This window comes from Neodiprion lecontei, chromosome 1 (assembly GCF_021901455.1).
Source record: "Neodiprion lecontei isolate iyNeoLeco1 chromosome 1, iyNeoLeco1.1, whole genome shotgun sequence".
Taxonomy (NCBI): Eukaryota; Metazoa; Arthropoda; class Insecta; order Hymenoptera; family Diprionidae; genus Neodiprion; species Neodiprion lecontei.
The window spans coordinates 30,044,319-30,061,069 of NC_060260.1; the positions used below are offsets into that span (position 1 = coordinate 30,044,319).

Genomic DNA, 16,751 nt, shown 5'->3' on the forward strand with positions numbered 1-16,751 from the left:
TCAAATTCATCCGCGAATAATCCATAAATTGTAGAACGATGCCGGAGAGCTCAGCTGGACACGCCGGGGATGATGCTAATGTACGGTGCTGACCGTGGAGGGAAAAAGCTCACCGGCATGGCATGAATAAGTTCCAGGGTGCCTTTAAGAGATCCGTAGAATATCGTATGAGACTACCGATGTGCAACATCCGGAAGGATGACTCCGTCCGGGAAATGAGAGTGCCCTCGTGCGCACTAAGGAGTTAAGATCGCGAGAGTAAGGAGAAAATGTAGAGAAAGAGGAGGAGGGTGGGGGCTTGCAGGAAGGGTGGAAGGGTTCGGGATCTCGGCATCTCAGGGCGTCTCACGTTAGCTGGAAGCAATTTTAGCCGAGCTTCCCAAAGATGGTGCGAGTGAAATACGCTATAATCCTATACAAGGATTCCCCGAAGCTACGGCGCCTCGCGAACTTAATCGTTATTCATCCCGACGCCTTTTGATCTCGCCTCGCTGCAAGCCCTTTAAACTGTAAACGAGTCTGTTTAGACATGAAATCCGATTTCACACGCGTTCCCGATGCGTAACAGGAGGGGGGAAAAAACACCGAACGTCGCTTAGCCGGAGAAAAAGCTCTCCGGAGAGATGTCGTTATTGCTACTTCCGGGTAAAACTGCGCTCTGGCTTTGTCATCCGGATATTAAACGGACTCGGACGAAGCGCAGGGGCCCATTTAAGAGCTTAGCGAAAAGTCTGCGTGTGCGTAAAACCGGAAGCCTTTGTTACCCATTTCAAGGGTCGGTACGTCGCGAAACCTGCACGGGAAAGCTCGTTGTGTACAGCTGCGCCAAGCAGCTGGTCGCTATTCCTCGGAAGGCAGGCGGTATATGCACAGTCGATTTCTCGTAACTCTGTTCGATATTCCTGCATCGTGAGAATCGAAGGCGAACCGAAATTACGACGTGCGTTAAGGAACGTTACATGGCCGTTTGAAACTTGGCTCACCTTGAACCCCGTAATTAGGTATTGATTGGTGCTTACGCTCAGAGGAGACTTGAAGCTGCAGTTGGTACCGTGTGGTAAAGATCTGGCGGTGAGCTTTGTCCTAGCTTGACATTGTCAGGGAAATTTAACAGGTAATGGGTATAACGTACGTACAACCGTATTTCCTGATCGTTTTTTTTTTATTTTTATTACCGTTTTTTTTCCTTCTTTCAAAAATCCTGCGCGACGTGCCGTGTGATTATTATTCGTGGAAAGTAGATAGATATAAAGCTCAACTCCGAGGCTGAAAAGTGCTGGGCAAGCTGAGTAAAAAAAGAGAAAAATTGCCGAGATAGCACTTGCGCTGCAATTCTCGAGTGTGCAATGTTACAGCGCGGATAGCGATTCTGTCCTACCGATATAGAAGTTGCAGCAAGACTGGATGGAATCTCAGGTATAACTGAATTCTCCACGGTCCGATCTTCCTAGGCATTCCTTCATATATATCCGTATATACTGTATATACCAACTACGAATTTTCATTCGCTCCATTCTTTCTCCGCTAAGTGTGATCATCCTTTATTCATTCGTTTGTTAACTAGATTATTTCACAAGCCCAGGTCTACTTTGGTCCCCGGGCAAAGCGAGCCTCTGGAGGAATCAGAGTCCGGATGCAAATTCAAACGGTAGAAGCAGGACCGACTATGGGTGAGAAATTTAATTAGGACTCCGTGCCAGACGCGTGCTTCTTTTTTTTCCTGTAACAGACACAATGCCACGGCTGTAGGGGAAATCTTTATCCAAAGCGACGGCCAGACGACGAACGTCGTGACAAATCTCGGCGCATCGTTAGCAATGGGAAAAAATGTAACGGGGATCTATGGACGGGATTAACCCCGATATTTCGACGATTCGAGATTACGAGGACGGATGGTTGGGAGACTCGATCGCTGAGAACTGTACCTTCGAAACTCGCTACGTGCTGGAGGTTATTCGACGATGAAGAGCGGAGGGCGTTAAAATTCGACTGTATAAAAACGCAAACTGCAGACTCTTGGATGGAACACGCGTCGTTTCTCTTCGTGGATAACGGAAAAAGATGATCGGTGGTAGGTAATAAAATAATATAAAGAGAAGCGATCAATTTCGATGAATATTATTTGACAAGAATTTAAAAAATCCCGCGTGAGGGCTTCCTCGGAGATTCTCGAGGGATTACGACACGGCGAATCGATGGGAAAAGTAAGAAGCGAAAAAGAAAACCGAAGAGAAACTCGGCGTTCTTGGGACGAGGACGAAAACTTTCACGGAGATTTCCTGATTTATTATCACCACTCACGTAACCGCCACCATAAAGTCTTTCCACTTTTCGCACATCTTACAGATAGGCACAGGTATGTACACCGTGTATATTATTTATACGCGTACTCACATATCTCTTGTTTTCATTTCGTTTTACGCGTGATTTCCTTCCCGTATATTGCCAGACCGTATCTGACGCACGCTTCGGTCATCGACGGTGTTTTAAAAGTCAAAAATTCGGCAAAGCAGCCTGCACGCTTTCCACGAACTTTAAAACGGCGTCTTCTCGACTAGGAGCCACCTGTCGCAGCAACCATTTCATCGTCGTCGGACAGACCATCGCCACAGCCAAGGCGCTGATTGTCAGCGGCGCGATTAGCGCCCAGATTACCTGAGATAACAAAGAAGAGCAAAAGTAAAATTAAAAATACTCGTGACGTCGTTGAATCACTGGACAATTTTCACAGAGTGAAAATGTCGATTCTACTAATGTAACGTGAGACCGTAGAACTTACAGAGCGATAAGCGATATGGAAGAGCGGTAATAAAATGAAAACAACTGCGGCAGAAAATGGTGGGAGAAAGTCGGGGAGGAAAATGTATATCGGTCATATCTTTGGCAGGTATCCGACGACAGGATTCTTTTATTTTTAAAGCTTATCAAAGTGGTACAACGCGATGTGAGAGGGAATAGAGGGTGGGCTATAAATTTTTCTCGGAAATTTCCCCTCGATTCGTGCAGCCTGCGGGTCTCAAGATCCTGTAACAACTCAAGTTGAAGCGATAAAAGTGCGAAATAATAGAAGCGAGAAGAAGAAGAAGAAAAATAAAAGGAATAAGAAGAAGAAGAAGGAGGAGAAGAAGAAGGGGGAAAAAATTAGGAAATATCGAAAAAAGAAAAACCTGGGTCAACCTGAGGGTCCAGGCTTGCTTCGTCAGCGAGTGATTGTGTTCGGTAATGCAAAGTCTGAAAAAATCTCACCTCTCGCACCGATTTACGGGGTAAATCGTCACGGCGTTGTCACTCGACAAAGGCTTGTTCGCCGAGAAGGGCGGCGGCTTCACGAGCATAATCATTGCGTCGATCGACGACAGGCGCGCGTTATTTTTCCTCAAATAATACCTATCACCTTCCGCCGTAACTCAGAGAAGCGATCCGCATCGCGGAACTACGAGGAGATCAGATATCTGATTTGATCGCGCATTTACAGCGCTGACCTCGTTCTCCGAAGTAACAACGATTTATCACAGCACGCGGTGTATCTACATTTGCAATTTTCTAAAGCACGCTGAGGATCGCGCGGATCTCGCAGCTTCCGAGCTTCGACTCCCGAGGATATTTGCACGTCACCCTTTCCGGCCACTCCCTCTATGCATAACGTGTTCGTCAAATGAAAACAGTCGTAAGTCGGAAATCGAATATTCATTCGATAAACTTGAACGGGATATTTGCGTGTACCTGCCTTTCCGACATCCGTTATTGTAATACAACACGCTGCGTTCAGGCGCGTTACACCTGTGATCATTTGGCGAATAGCGCTGCTGGATAATTAGTGAGTAATTAGCATTGCAAAGGGCAAATTCTCTGTACGTGGGATACCCAGGCGACGACGATCCATCCCAGGATGACGGTGCCGGCTGTGTTCAAATACGACGTGTATTCCGGCCTGAGAACCGATCGGAGGAAGGGTGCCTTGGTGCACAAATCTGCCAGCAGGGCTTCAGTCTATCCGGTAGTAAGGAAAGCATCGATTAGTCATTATCTAATTAGCACGCGGAGCTCCGGATCGCAGTTGAGCCACCCCGCGGTGATTATCCTCGAGTTTAATCTTTCCCGTTCAACAGTTTGTCCTCCGTTCCATTTTTTTCATACGATCACCCCCTATTTTCACAATTTTTACACTCGCGATGGAAAGTGCATAGACGTAGATACCCCGGATCGCTTGCAAATTCGTCATGTTTTATTTTTCGTTCAACCGGAAGTGGTCGTATGGAATAGAGGCAGTACGCCAAGTAGGCAGTTGCGGCCGAATTGCGGACAGCTGTGCTAACGGAAGAACGCGGTCATCCTGGGAAAAAGTTATTTTCTAGCAACCCTCGTGCTCTTCCGTAATTCAACGCGAGTTTCTCGTTACGGGAACTCATTTTGCTCCCAGCCATTTCGTTGCCAGATTTTCGGTAAACTTTGTCGCTTCGCGGTTCGGCGAGGACAAGCGGAACCGACGATTCGTGTCACGCGGAGAAATGGAAGCATTGTTGCCGGAAAGAAACGAACGTACGTCAAAGACGACGTAATGTGAGTATAAGAGATAATTTTTACCGATATCGGTTTGTTCCAAAACTTACGCGAGGTGAAAATTACTGAATCGAGACGCTGAAACGCCTGACAAGAGGGGAAACCGAAGTGGCGAAACAAAACTAATTTTCAAATATCGACGCGGAACGTTTCGTGGAAATTTTATTGTCAACGTATGTTTGTGACGAAATGGAGGTCGAACTCGTAATTGATCGGTCAAATTATAACGAAGCAATTTTACGAGCTCCGGAATATTGATTCAATTATTCAAATCCCATTTCGAATGGGTCACGTATCGCATATCTTGGGAGGGATTTTTCTCTCAATGTATATGCATACATAAAGCGTGAAAAGCAATCAAACAATCGGGACTTTGTACTCTGAAGGAGAATTATATTTCAGGAGTGCTAAAATTTGAGATTCGAGCTCTAATCGTGACCCGTAATCTCGATTTCACAGCCTTTCGGGCGAAGTTGAAACTTCGCTCGAACGAAATATCCTGACGCGGCTTTGTGTACAATTAATTATCTTGGATCAACCTTTGCCATCGGCTGCTAATTGCTTCGTACAATTAAGATGTGAGCACTTTGCATTTCCACTTAGTCCGTGTATCGATGTAGTGCCATTTTTGAGGTTATTCGGCGAGACTGAGAGACACGGTATAATTACTTTTAGTACTAACAAGAGCCGATGGATTAAAAGCGTTATCGAAATCTCTGCGTTACGGAGCTCCTCCAAAGTAAAAGTCTACCTACTTACGTTCATGTTTCGCGAGCGGTGAAAATTTATCGAACTGAAAATTTGGATTTATGATGAAAAATAACGATTCAAACGAAATCTCGTGGACAATTGAAGAGTGTCCGGTTTCAATTCATTTTTCCTGCTATTTCTTTTGCCGCGCCGCAATCTGTTTGGTTTTATGAACTTCAATAAGCGTCCCCATTTTTTATGCATTCACTTCCAGTTCACAAAACTCATCAATATCGTAGGTATATTGCTATGCACTCGGATGCGTAAAGTGGAAAACTGTAAATACGATAAGAAAAGAAAAAAAATCACGCTGACGTCACCGCTCGATCGTCAAAGGGAAACGACAATATTAAAAATCAAATATCAAATAATTCTAATACGATATTCACAAAATTGCCCGTGGTTATTCATTACGTATACAGCAGAGCCTTGATAATCGGAACGATGCCGTTTATTTCCATTTTTGATTTGCGAAAGAAAATAAGATTTCATCTGCAAAAATTAATCAACGCCGTTTATACAGGTGAAAGCCAGAATAAACTTACCGTGGAAATAATTTTCTTCAATTTTGTTCTCCCTCAAAGTTTTCTGTTGTCTCAGATAAGCAGGTAGGTATGTAATCAGAGCTAATAGGGTCAGGCTGCATCATCCCAAATATCTCAATCGAGACGATGTAAGTTCAAAATTGAAAAATATGTACGTATAATATAGACTCAAAAAACTGAAATATGAAAAAAAATGTGAAGTAAAAAATAACAACTATTGTCGTGTAGAGCAAACTTAAATTATTATAATTTATGTCAAAATAAAGTGTGTTCTACTCGGCAATAGCTGTTATTTTTTACTCCACATTTTTTCATCAAGTCTCTATTATATGTACATATTGTATGTAGGAGAACAAAGGCGAGAAGATGAGGAAAATTTTGAGAGTCGATACCCAAGTTAGACGTTAGCTAGAGAATTGAAAAAGATGCGGAAACCCGGGATTCTGACATGCGTATAATACCATACAATACGTAATTAATATCTCGTGGCCTCGTGGCCGAATTTACTTTTACCCGGCCTCGATTTCATTGGTAAAGTGAAAAAACGTACGAAACATACCGCGAATTACTCGAATACAGATTCTTTACTAATTCGTTGATACGACTTGAGAAAGAAATAAATAGTCCTGAGCCGTATTCGGAAATAAAATCGTTTTTTACTTTCGTCAAAAAATGACGTCGTCGATTATTGTGCGACGGTGTACAATGATATTGTAGTTTCGTTTAAAAGCACATGTGATATGATCATAGGCAAAAAATTGTCATGCGATTGTTTTCAAAGCTGAAAGCCAGTAGATTCGTAACAGGAAAAATATATCCCATCCATAACCACCGTATGACTTGTAATTCGACGATTTGCGTAATGGCCAAGTTATTTATACTCGTGCGATGCTTCAGGAACAGCTCGATCCGCTACTCGGTCCATTATTCTCCAGGTATTCTTCAAGATCTAATTCATCAGGGGGAGAAAGAAGCTCGTCGATGTCGTCGAGGTTCGGGCGTTGGCTATTCGAGGAATCAGCCTCTTGGCAGTGAAACATTTCGACCGTCACACGGGAACTTAGCCGGGCCGTTAAGATGATCAGGATCTGAGAGCAACCACGAGTACAAGATTAACTGGCAGAGGGCTCGTCGGCCATGCCTTGTTCACAACGTGTCTTTGACGGTAAGCCCAGCGCCAAACCGAATCCCTCGACTTTCCTGTCCCGCCCCGAATTTCATCCCTACAACCAGACACCGGACCGGGGTTGGAAACTGTCCTTGAAAAGTCGAGGTTTCGGTGACTCAGGACCACGTATAATTTTCGCGACATCCGTAACACCCAGTTATTTACTCTCTGTATCGTTTTATTTGCAACGAAGTTATGAATAATCAAGATTTTCGGTTTCAAGGTCGCATTATACGTAAATACGTATATATTATACGCCACGGGCTTGATTTTTACTGCTTATAAAAACACAAAAATCCAATTTTGAACGAGTAACCCTAATCGATTGGTTTTTAATATCTTTCACGAATCTTCTGTTGAAAAAGGAATATTTTGAAAACATGATGAAAGTGGGCAGGCTTTTGGTTCAGAATCTACAGGCGGAGCAAGTAATTAAAAAATGAGACAAATCGGATTGAATATAAATTCCAAGAATACGAATTTACGTTTTGTTCGTTCCGTCTCACTTTTTTTCTCGCGCAAATTATGTTTCCAATTTTGGGAGCAGTAAAAATTAAACTCTATTCCAACAAATTTAAAACCCAGTGAAAAATGTTTTTTTTTCTGTACACTCTACGCCACGATTAAAAATAAAAAAAACAACCGCCGATGATTAGGGTCATACTTAGGTCGGTTTGTTGTGAAATGCGTCACATACACTTTTCTCTTCGGCTACAACTTTCGACACATAGTCCGCGCCTCCGACCGAGCCCTTTACAAATCCTGCCGAATTTCCGATTACCCATGCAACGACGAATATTGTTTGCACGAAGGTGTGTGTGATATAGTATACAATATAAAGAAAAGACATTCTAACGCGAAGAATGTCGCATAGTTCGCGTGCACCTCGTCTGGCCATCTGAACTCGGTTTGCATCACAATTACAGTGTACGTAGATACGCTGAGTACATGGTGCCGGTGTAATTATGGAAATGAGCCTCATTGTTTGTTAATCGGACAGCAGATCTCTGCGGCGAGGACGCGACGGTTTATCTGCGTTGGCTTGAATCACGTATACCGCAAGGTACCTACGTAATTTTGAAGCGAAAATAAGTTTCAGGCCAAGCGCCGTAGAAACAACGCGGAAAGAATATCCTTACAAATACTTAACGCGTGAAACTTGTTCAATCGACATCTCGACGAGGTTGAGTTAAATTAAAACTCAGCTCGCTGGAATTGTAATTTCAAATCAATGTAGGCGTGATAGATACGGTCTAGATACCCATGTTTCAAGGCTTACAGGCGAAGAATCGAGGAAAATAGAATCATCTCGTTCTGAATGCACATGATCTGCATTGTTCAGTGTCAGAAGACAACTAACGCAGTCTGTCGTGTTTGTTTATGAATTTTTAAGCCTCGTTGGCAAGGTCTGTTTATACCTATAGCTCCGGCTACTCTTTTCTCTGCATTTTTTTTTTTTAAACTCATTTTTCGAATGGTGCAATTTATTATCTCGCAATAGTCGGTTAATTATACAGTATTTTTTCTCCCCTTCATCTATATACGGTAAAATAAATAATGAATTGACGTTTGACGCATTTTATATACGCCTCCATACCGAACTCAAACAAAGTTTTAAATTTAATCGTAAAATCAGACGCAAATATTTATCCAGCTTGAAGAACGACAAAATGTGCCGAAATAATTAATTATTTGTTTTCAAACGGTGAAATTTCCTCGTACACCAAACTCAAACACAGATCCGAATTTAATCGTAAAATTAGGCACAAACAAGCAGGTTCGGAGAAACAGAAAACAGCTAAAAACGACGTAACAATTAGCGAGCAGGACTCGATGCGAGCTCGTTGAAACGGTGACGATAAAACAATCTGGCAATCGGAACGGATGAGAATATGAAAATTACGGCAGTCAAAAATTATTCGCGACGACGAGGACACCGATTTTTTTTTTTTTATTTATTACTCACAAGTATCAGGTCGTTCACTTGATGTAAAAAATAATTTGTCATCGGTGTGACAATCACGAATATCCACTCGGCGATGTGCGACAAGACTGACAACATCACGAGGAATCCAGTCAGTATGAACAATGCGGTGAGTTCCAAAACACCGACGGCAATCTGAAACGTGAAATAATATCGCACGCCCAAAATCAGACTGCAGCACCTAAAAAAATCCCCCCTCTTCAAAACTGCTGTAAAAACTCGTTACTTTAATTTGACCAGAAATTCTTAAGAAAACTTTTTTCCAGATGTTACGGTTCTGTTTTAGGGATGCGACATGGTAACGGTGAACCAAATTGCTCACATCGAATAACGGGACACGAACGACCCTAATTTTATTTTCAACGTAGCGCCGATATTTCAATTTGTTTCAATGTATACAGTATTTATTACATGTTCGTGCGACACTCGGATAGCCGTGCAATTATCTGTAAAGCGATTAGATACGAGCGTGCGATTGTGTTAGCTGCAATCCTTTAATTTCAGCCGATTTCAATCGCAAAACATACATTTCCCCACGATCAGGGGGCTGGACCGTGCCAACTTCGGGCCTATCATCGTCAAATAAATTCCCCGATAGTCGAACGCGAAAAGCTTGAATACTCACCGTTAAAATCGTCATTTTATTGTTTTCGACGCCCAAAGCGTGCGGTTTGGAGGGTTAGCCAGGGTGATCAAGGCCGAAAGATTGTGATATCCTGATCCGAAAGTTTCATTTTAATTCCGCCGTGATTGTGGAGAGGCTTCTTCGTCGGACAACATTTTGGCTTCTGGGACAGTAATTTTACCTCCGCATTTGTTCAGGGATTCAGAAAGAACGAGTCAAACTTCGAGGGTTGAAAAAATTCTGCCGACCGACACGCGATCCATCTTTTTAGACAGATGCGTAAAAAACAGCCGGCCGCCGATATCCTTTTGTTTGCGATACGCAAGCGGAGAGTGAGTGGGACGTGCAATCAGGATAATCGTAGACACTCTTCGATATTCGGCCGAACCGTTTCACCGTGAAAGATATCATTAGAGCCAATCGTCGGGGGTTCACCGGCACTCAGATCTACCATTAATCATATCTCCGATCCCGTCATTGGCAGTAAACATTCAACGAGCTTTCGGCATTAGACGTTTGACGTTCAATCAGGTCTCGGATCGGTCCGTCGCGTCGTCGTCCTGCAGAAGTTGATTGGTCTGACCGATCCGAGAAGCTTTCATTCACACCCGCTGGCTCGCATCAAACGTCCAACGCTTTATTTATCTTTTTACTCACTCAAGGCGTAGAAGCCTCGTACAAGGCTTATCTCAGCTACGGGAGACGTTACATGTTGAATGGTTATTCACGTCGAAGAATACGCTCAACGTTTTCCCAATGCAGCTGTATGTACCCCTTATATTATACTCTAAGATATAACAGCGAGGAAGGAAAGTGGAAATGGTAAAACGAAGCGTCGATTTTGGACTGCTGGACCTGCAGGTCCGCGGATCGAAAATTGAATGGAAAATTTAAGGATAGAGCGGGAATTGTCCCGAGAATTTGCATCTCGAGTTTCGGACAAATAATGTAGCCCTGGCCTCTGTATTTCGAGCTCGTCGGCGGAAAGTTTCGATTCGTGTCGCGTGTCGGGAGAGATAGGAAAAGGGGCGGGAATTGAGAGGGCAACCGGACTACGTGTTTTCTCGTTTCAGCGAACTGGCACCGAGCTGATTATTTCGAACGAGGACGCCGTTCTCCAGGTGCCGGTTTCGCGACATTCGACAAATGCAAGACGGCCTGCATCCTCCGGTTCTCCTTATATTTTCCCGACACTCGGAAAGCGTCGAGTTGAACGTTGAATGTCAAGAATCTCATCTCAAGTGTCGTATTTGCGATTCGAACGTTTTTTTGGCTTGCGATTGGGTTTCTCCCGAGATACTCTTGCGTAACTAACGGAGTTTAGGAATACTTGAACGTTATTATGCAACGTAAACCGGTTCCAAAGATATCTACGAGCATGCCTGGCTGGATTTGCCTGCGAAACTTTTTATATTTGAAACATCGGAGTTACCGGTGACTCGAAAGTATCATTGAACTCTAGAACGCGGCTCGCATCACGGAGGGGTTAGAAATTGAGAGAATCTGTACCGTTGGGGATAAGAATGAATTTTTTTACTAAAAAACTTGAATAAATGCATACGGAAATGAGGCCAACGCCGCGGGAACTCTCGGCTGAAAATTGAGGGGTGTAAAAAGGATGCGGCGGATTTATTTCGCTAAAACCTTGCGTCGGTCTTTTGGGACCACTAAAAAATCGGAATATAGGGAGTAGTTTCGGAAAGTGGTACGCCTGTTGGCCATTGGTGTCAGGATTTGGGTACTCGAACTCGCCCTCGTTCTCTGCACAACCCTAAGAAGCGGGATGGTGCGCGTATCGTACGAAAATCGATGGTGTCTGTGTGTGTGAGTGTATGTATTCACGTGATTGACGGTGATACAAGCCTGGCGAAAAATAGTCGCAGAATTCTTTCAAGAATAGAAACCGGACGCCGGATGTTCCCAGGCCGTATTCGCGATAATTGTTGTATACTTGCACTGTATATTTACAACATGGATCCACATGAGTCATTGAATTTTTCGTTGACCTCTCTCGTTTTCTCCGTACAGTATCTTTCATTCCGAATGTCAAAGTCATCGCTGAGTCGGGAATCAGATAGTGATTACCTGTTGTGTAATAATACATCAGCTTCTTTTTTCTATACCTACGCATAGCTCGAATCGTGAACTGGCAAAATCGAGTAAATTAATATCACATGCGAGACTAGTCGACAAAACACAGTTGCGGCGAGCTTTGCCAGGTTAATTATGGTAGTTAGCGTCGAGGTTGATTATTCCGAACTTACATTCTGCTTATCAATTCGCAACCGGCTAATTCTACAAAGCAGGGTAAAACGCGTTTGACTTTCGTAGAGAACTAACTCTGTTGTCAGACCATTTCTAATCTGGAAATTGCCACGACAAAGCTCACTGTAATATATATCAGCATTCAAAACATCGCATTACTGTTTCTAACAGAGATATTTTATTACATTAGATAGACAGATAGATTATTACAAGGGTACTGAATATCAGTCCGCCTCAGCTCTCTGATTATCGCGATTATTGTTATATTAAAATTTGGTCAAAGATATCGGTATGTTGCGCGATCAGTCCGCGTTTCGAAGTGTTAAAGCACCGACTCGTGACTTAAGGAAAGCTGAAGTCGGTTTATCGAAACCAAATTTCGTCGAGCATGTAAGGGACGAAACCGAACAGAATCATCTATATCTGCGATCGGATATCATGCCCGTGTACAGAGGAACTGAACGAAGCTATTCCCAAAGAGACACTTCATTACAGACGGTTCTCCGCAGCCGCACGTCACGCACGACAATAACACGTCCGCGGTCTTCACCTTTACAGATATTCGGGGAAAGAAACAAGTGTTAAAAGAGCGTTACGTTTCTCGAATAATTCGCGACTCGTGATGTTCCCGAGGAAGAGGATATTGAAATAATGGAATTGAAAGCGGTTCGACCGTTCTTGATTTGTCTGATCGGATATGTGTAATTAGGAAAAGGTGAATGACTTGCTTGGTAGTGTTTTAGAGAGAATAACCTTGTACAGTGACTGTTTTAATCGATGAGTGATAATTTCTCCTCCATTTTTTTATTTTTATGTTTTTATTAGAGAAAATGATTTCCTTTCGGGATACATGGTGCGTCTACCGCATCTTTTCAATTTACTCTTACATAAAACATCTTCAATAATATTCGTTATATGTATACAGTACGTTTTCTTCTTCCTTCTCTCAGTCTATGCTTTTCCTTCACGCTTCGTTCTCACGCTTTTCATCCATTCTATTTCTTGTCCTTCGTCGCTCATCAAGTCTTCAATCCCTTTGTCTGCTCCTGAGTAGTCACATTCCCTCATCACGTGGATTACCGTCTCTTTTTCCGTCTCGCATAATCTGCGTATCTTTTTCCCCTCTTTGATCCAGAATCTACTTGCTCTCCATTAGTTTCCAATCTTTGTTTTCCTTCCCTTACTTTTCTCCTGCAAATACCTTGGCATCGTTTCCGTTCTCCATCTTTTTTTTACTCTTCGTTACACGTTGACTTCTCCGGTTTACTTTCTCTTTCTCTTCTTTCTACTCCTAATACTCCGTCTCTCCACAATTCCGCCACGTTGTGAGTGATAATTACAAACGCGTGGGAAAAATCTATATAGGGGGCATCTAAAGTGCGTTGTGACGGCTACGGTGATACATGGCGATAATGACGGTAGTCACAATGTGGCATAATGACTGGGAAGTGCGCGCGAAACCGAGAGTCAGAAATTACGTGACGCCTGAGAAACCGGTGTTTGAATGCAGAATCGAGAGGAACGTGCGGTTATGAACGAGCCAACTGGACGCCGACGTGCAGGGTGAAACGAGGGGTAATATATTCATACATAGTGCAGTAACGTAGCGGGAATGGCTCTCTGATTGGTTATTGGAAAACGGAAGCCGTATCCTGTGACCTGTTCCGCTTCTGGCTGGACCTGCAACCCGTTATTTCACGAGACCGCTGCTGCGTGAGGATCGTTTCACATGATCAAGGGGTGCGTACTTAAGGTTAACGATAATCTGGGGGCATAAATCGCACGTGTGTCATATTAGGCGGTTCGATTGAAATTTCAAACATGTCTGTAGTTGTTCGGCTTCGATGTACGGTGTTGATCAGTTTCGTAGGTTATTAGGAACCCGAGTTGCAATTAGATGGGATTTCAATTAATTACGTTCTAATTATATCAAAGGAAGCTTAGAAGCATCTCTTCTTCGAACTTTCTTTCATCCCCATTTTTATTATCTATAATTTTCGTACTTATCTTCGGATTTAATGAGTTTATTAAACCCCGTGATTACGGCGCGGAATGAAAAAACAAAGGATTGTTAGCACTCTGGTAAAATTAATTTCGTTTGCGCATGAATAATTCTTAGATAATCAACGCTGTTATGCGAACAAGCGGCGAAGCGCTTACGCAGAAGGAAAAGTTTTCTCGCTGTCGCACTTGGAGCAAAAATTTCGGATCTTAAATTCCAAGGAAACGAGAGCTTGCGCGAATTAAAAAGAAATTAGGTTGCGCAAATGAAATTTTGCTGCAGACAACGAACTATGGAGAATGGCGTGTAGAAAATATTCTCATCGTCGAGGACTGAAACAGTTTTTCGCACAAACCGATAACGACTGCTAGCCGGACGCATCGTACCGGAAGTATTACTTCGGGCTGTTTTTTTTTTTGCTCTTCATCCGCTCTGAAAGCTTGGTTAAAAGTGAATTAAATTCCTGGGATCTGATGCAGTTATATTCCATCAGCTAGTGAGCTGATCTATACACAGGGCATACTCGTGACGGGCCAATCTAAATGCGAACACGTGAATTGAAAGCAATCAAGGCAGGACTTTGTCATCAGCGGGCACTTCCGGTTATAACGTGGAAACTGAAATTCCGCGCTTATGTAAAGTGTGCGTACGGTACATACAAACCTATGCCAAGTGCAAGGCAATGCTGCTCGACGCTTCAGGTTATCGGAAAACTTTCATCTTTTTATTTTCAATTGGTTTCTCGTTCCTCACTTTGTCCATCAGAAATAAATGCTGTGATATAGGATACTCATCCGTGCTCGATTAAACACGTTCGTTAACATTTCCGATCAATTCCTGTATTATAATTACAGGTTTTTAGCGAATTGAAATCACATAGAAAATTATCAGGCGAATGGATTTGAGGCAACGTCATTAATTATTCATCAGCACAACGCGCAGTTGACTCGACTGAATTGCCTCGTTTTGTTGCACACCAATAAAATACGAAGTACCGGTGAATTTTCTCCGCCATGATAATCATCGTCATCCGACGCATTCGTTCTTTATTGTTCTTTTCCATTTCGCCCAGATAGTCCCATCCGCTACAGAGTTCGCGCCAATCGCTGATGTGGTTGAAAAGGAAAGGAACCTCGAAGAAAATTTTGAAGATGCTCCTCGGAGTTTCAACATATTATAACAGAAGTAAAATTGATGCCTTTTAAATCTTGTTTAAAAAACGGCTTACCAGCATGTTAGACTTTATTTTATCGTTGTGCTCGTGGATGACTCTGAGGTTTTTTCCGAACTCCTCGATGGCCCGAAACCTTTTAAGATACAGAGTAACGAGCCCGAGGGCACGGCGCTGCCCGTTTATCGGACATATCGTCGAGCCTTGTTTTATCTAAGACGATAATCGTATCGCGGTCGTTTACATTCGATTTATAAACTTGATCCCCTTGATCGGTGAAAACTTTCTTGGACAAATACTCGCAAAGCGAAGAGATCGGTGTAGCGAGGATCGACGTCGTCGACCCAAAATCTCCGTGTCTAATCGCAAATTCATTTAAGAAATGTGAGGATGAGACGTGGCGAAGGATTTCTCTGACTTTAGAGGTGAAACCTTGCCAATTGCAAATGGCAATTCTGTACTTTGCGGCAGTCTGGGATGATGTAATATTCCCGGCGACGTTTTTGCCTCGGCAAGTGCTTATTATACCTGCACGTACGTTACGCGCGGAGCTTAATCCATCAGCAGGGATTCTATACGTATATATCTACCGAAACGTAGCTAATCTAGACTTGATAATTTCCGCTTGAGCGCGGCGATGTTTCCGAAGCATCAAAAGCGCGCTCAACCGCAAGCTCCTTCCCTTACAAGCCCGCATAGCCGTGGGACATGCGGCACAAAGGGAATCTGCAACGTCGGGACGGCAAAACAGCCGCGTTAACAAACGTATAAAAAGCTCACGCTGTCCGTATCCACGAAGGTAATCACGTCCGGACTAAAGCAACCGACATGTTGCCGTTCCCGAAGCTCGCTTCCCACACTGCCGGACAAATTCTCCAGAGAAGCACAAATCAACGACCAATCCGCCCTTCGTCTGGAAGACGTCGCCCGAAGCGCAGATCCTCGGCTCCGCTGTATGCCTCCTGCAAAGAGGGAATCTGGCTCTGGTGAAATCTGGTTTTTGACAAATTTTCCAAAGCACTGTGGCCGGCAAGTCGCCTTCGCGCTGCAGACGCCCGAGCCCGAAATTTATGCACGCCGTTTCGGTGATCTGTTTAAAACTCGAGGTCCCAAAGCTACGGCCTTGAATAATTTTTATTTTGTAAACAGGCTGCCATTCTTTACCGAGAATCTGGTCGATGTTGCAATATGATAATTGAGAGATACGTACGTACCGTATTTTTCAAAGTCGCTAATGAATTCTGTGTAACATTTGTAGGCACCTTTGTTGAACGATATTTCGCCCGGCAAAATTTCCATCAGAAAGATGACCAGTTCCTCTTTCGCCAGGTTTACACGGGTATTTCTCACGCGATGTGCTACGGGCGGAGATAATCAATTAGTTGAATCGTCTTGCTGGCTCGCTTATTGTGGATAGAAAAAAAATAAAAAACCCCCGGCCTTACCTTAGCTACGACGATCGTAAGTACGACGTAAAGGACTCTTTTAAAGACTTAAAAAAACGGTCTGCAGTCCAACGAAACCGTAATTGATTTTTATCAACCACGTACCGTATTTCGGGAAGGCTATAATGAGACGAGCAAGCTCCTCGCAGAGCTGGACCAAGCGTAATTAAAAGAACATTAGATCAACTTAGACTTATTTAAGTACGATTTCATAGCCCATCCTGCTTACCTTTGCA

General features: G+C 43.3%; 1 protein-coding gene across 4 annotated transcripts; it reads right to left on the reverse strand.

Annotated features, from left to right (window-relative positions):
- Positions 1-1,600: 1,600 nt before the first annotated feature.
- LOC107221728 lies at positions 1,601-16,420 on the reverse strand. Of its 4 annotated transcripts, XM_046737797.1 has the most exons (4): positions 16,285-16,420; positions 15,851-16,032; positions 2,395-2,655; positions 1,601-1,720 (listed from the first exon to the last, which is right to left on the reverse strand). In XM_046737797.1, exons 1-3 carry the CDS (start codon positions 16,367-16,369, stop codon positions 2,494-2,496), a joined length of 429 nt encoding a protein of 142 aa, XP_046593753.1. In that variant the 5' UTR covers positions 16,370-16,420; the 3' UTR covers positions 1,601-1,720; positions 2,395-2,493. The 4 variants fall into 4 exon arrangements, 3 of the variants coding, with proteins under 3 accessions (XP_046593753.1, XP_046593803.1, XP_046593879.1); XM_046737847.1 differs by lacking the exons at positions 1,601-1,720; positions 2,395-2,655 and adding an exon at positions 6,492-6,971; XM_046737923.1 differs by lacking the exons at positions 1,601-1,720; positions 2,395-2,655 and adding an exon at positions 9,159-9,284.
- Positions 16,421-16,751: the final 331 nt, after the last annotated feature.

Bases quoted from the DNA above. Each gene is read 5' to 3' on its own strand.
- LOC107221728 (XM_046737797.1), bottom strand. From the start codon at position 16,369: ATGGAAATTTTGCCGGGCGAAATATCGTTCAACAAAGGTGCCTACAAA. The intron at 16,033-16,284 runs GTACGTACGTAT...CCCTCTTTGCAG, and splicing joins TAGCGACTTTGAAAAATACG to GAGGCATACAGCGGAGCCGA. The intron at 2,656-15,850 runs GTGAGCTTTTTA...TTGTTATCTCAG, and splicing joins CCTTCGTGGATACGGACAGC to GTAATCTGGGCGCTAATCGC.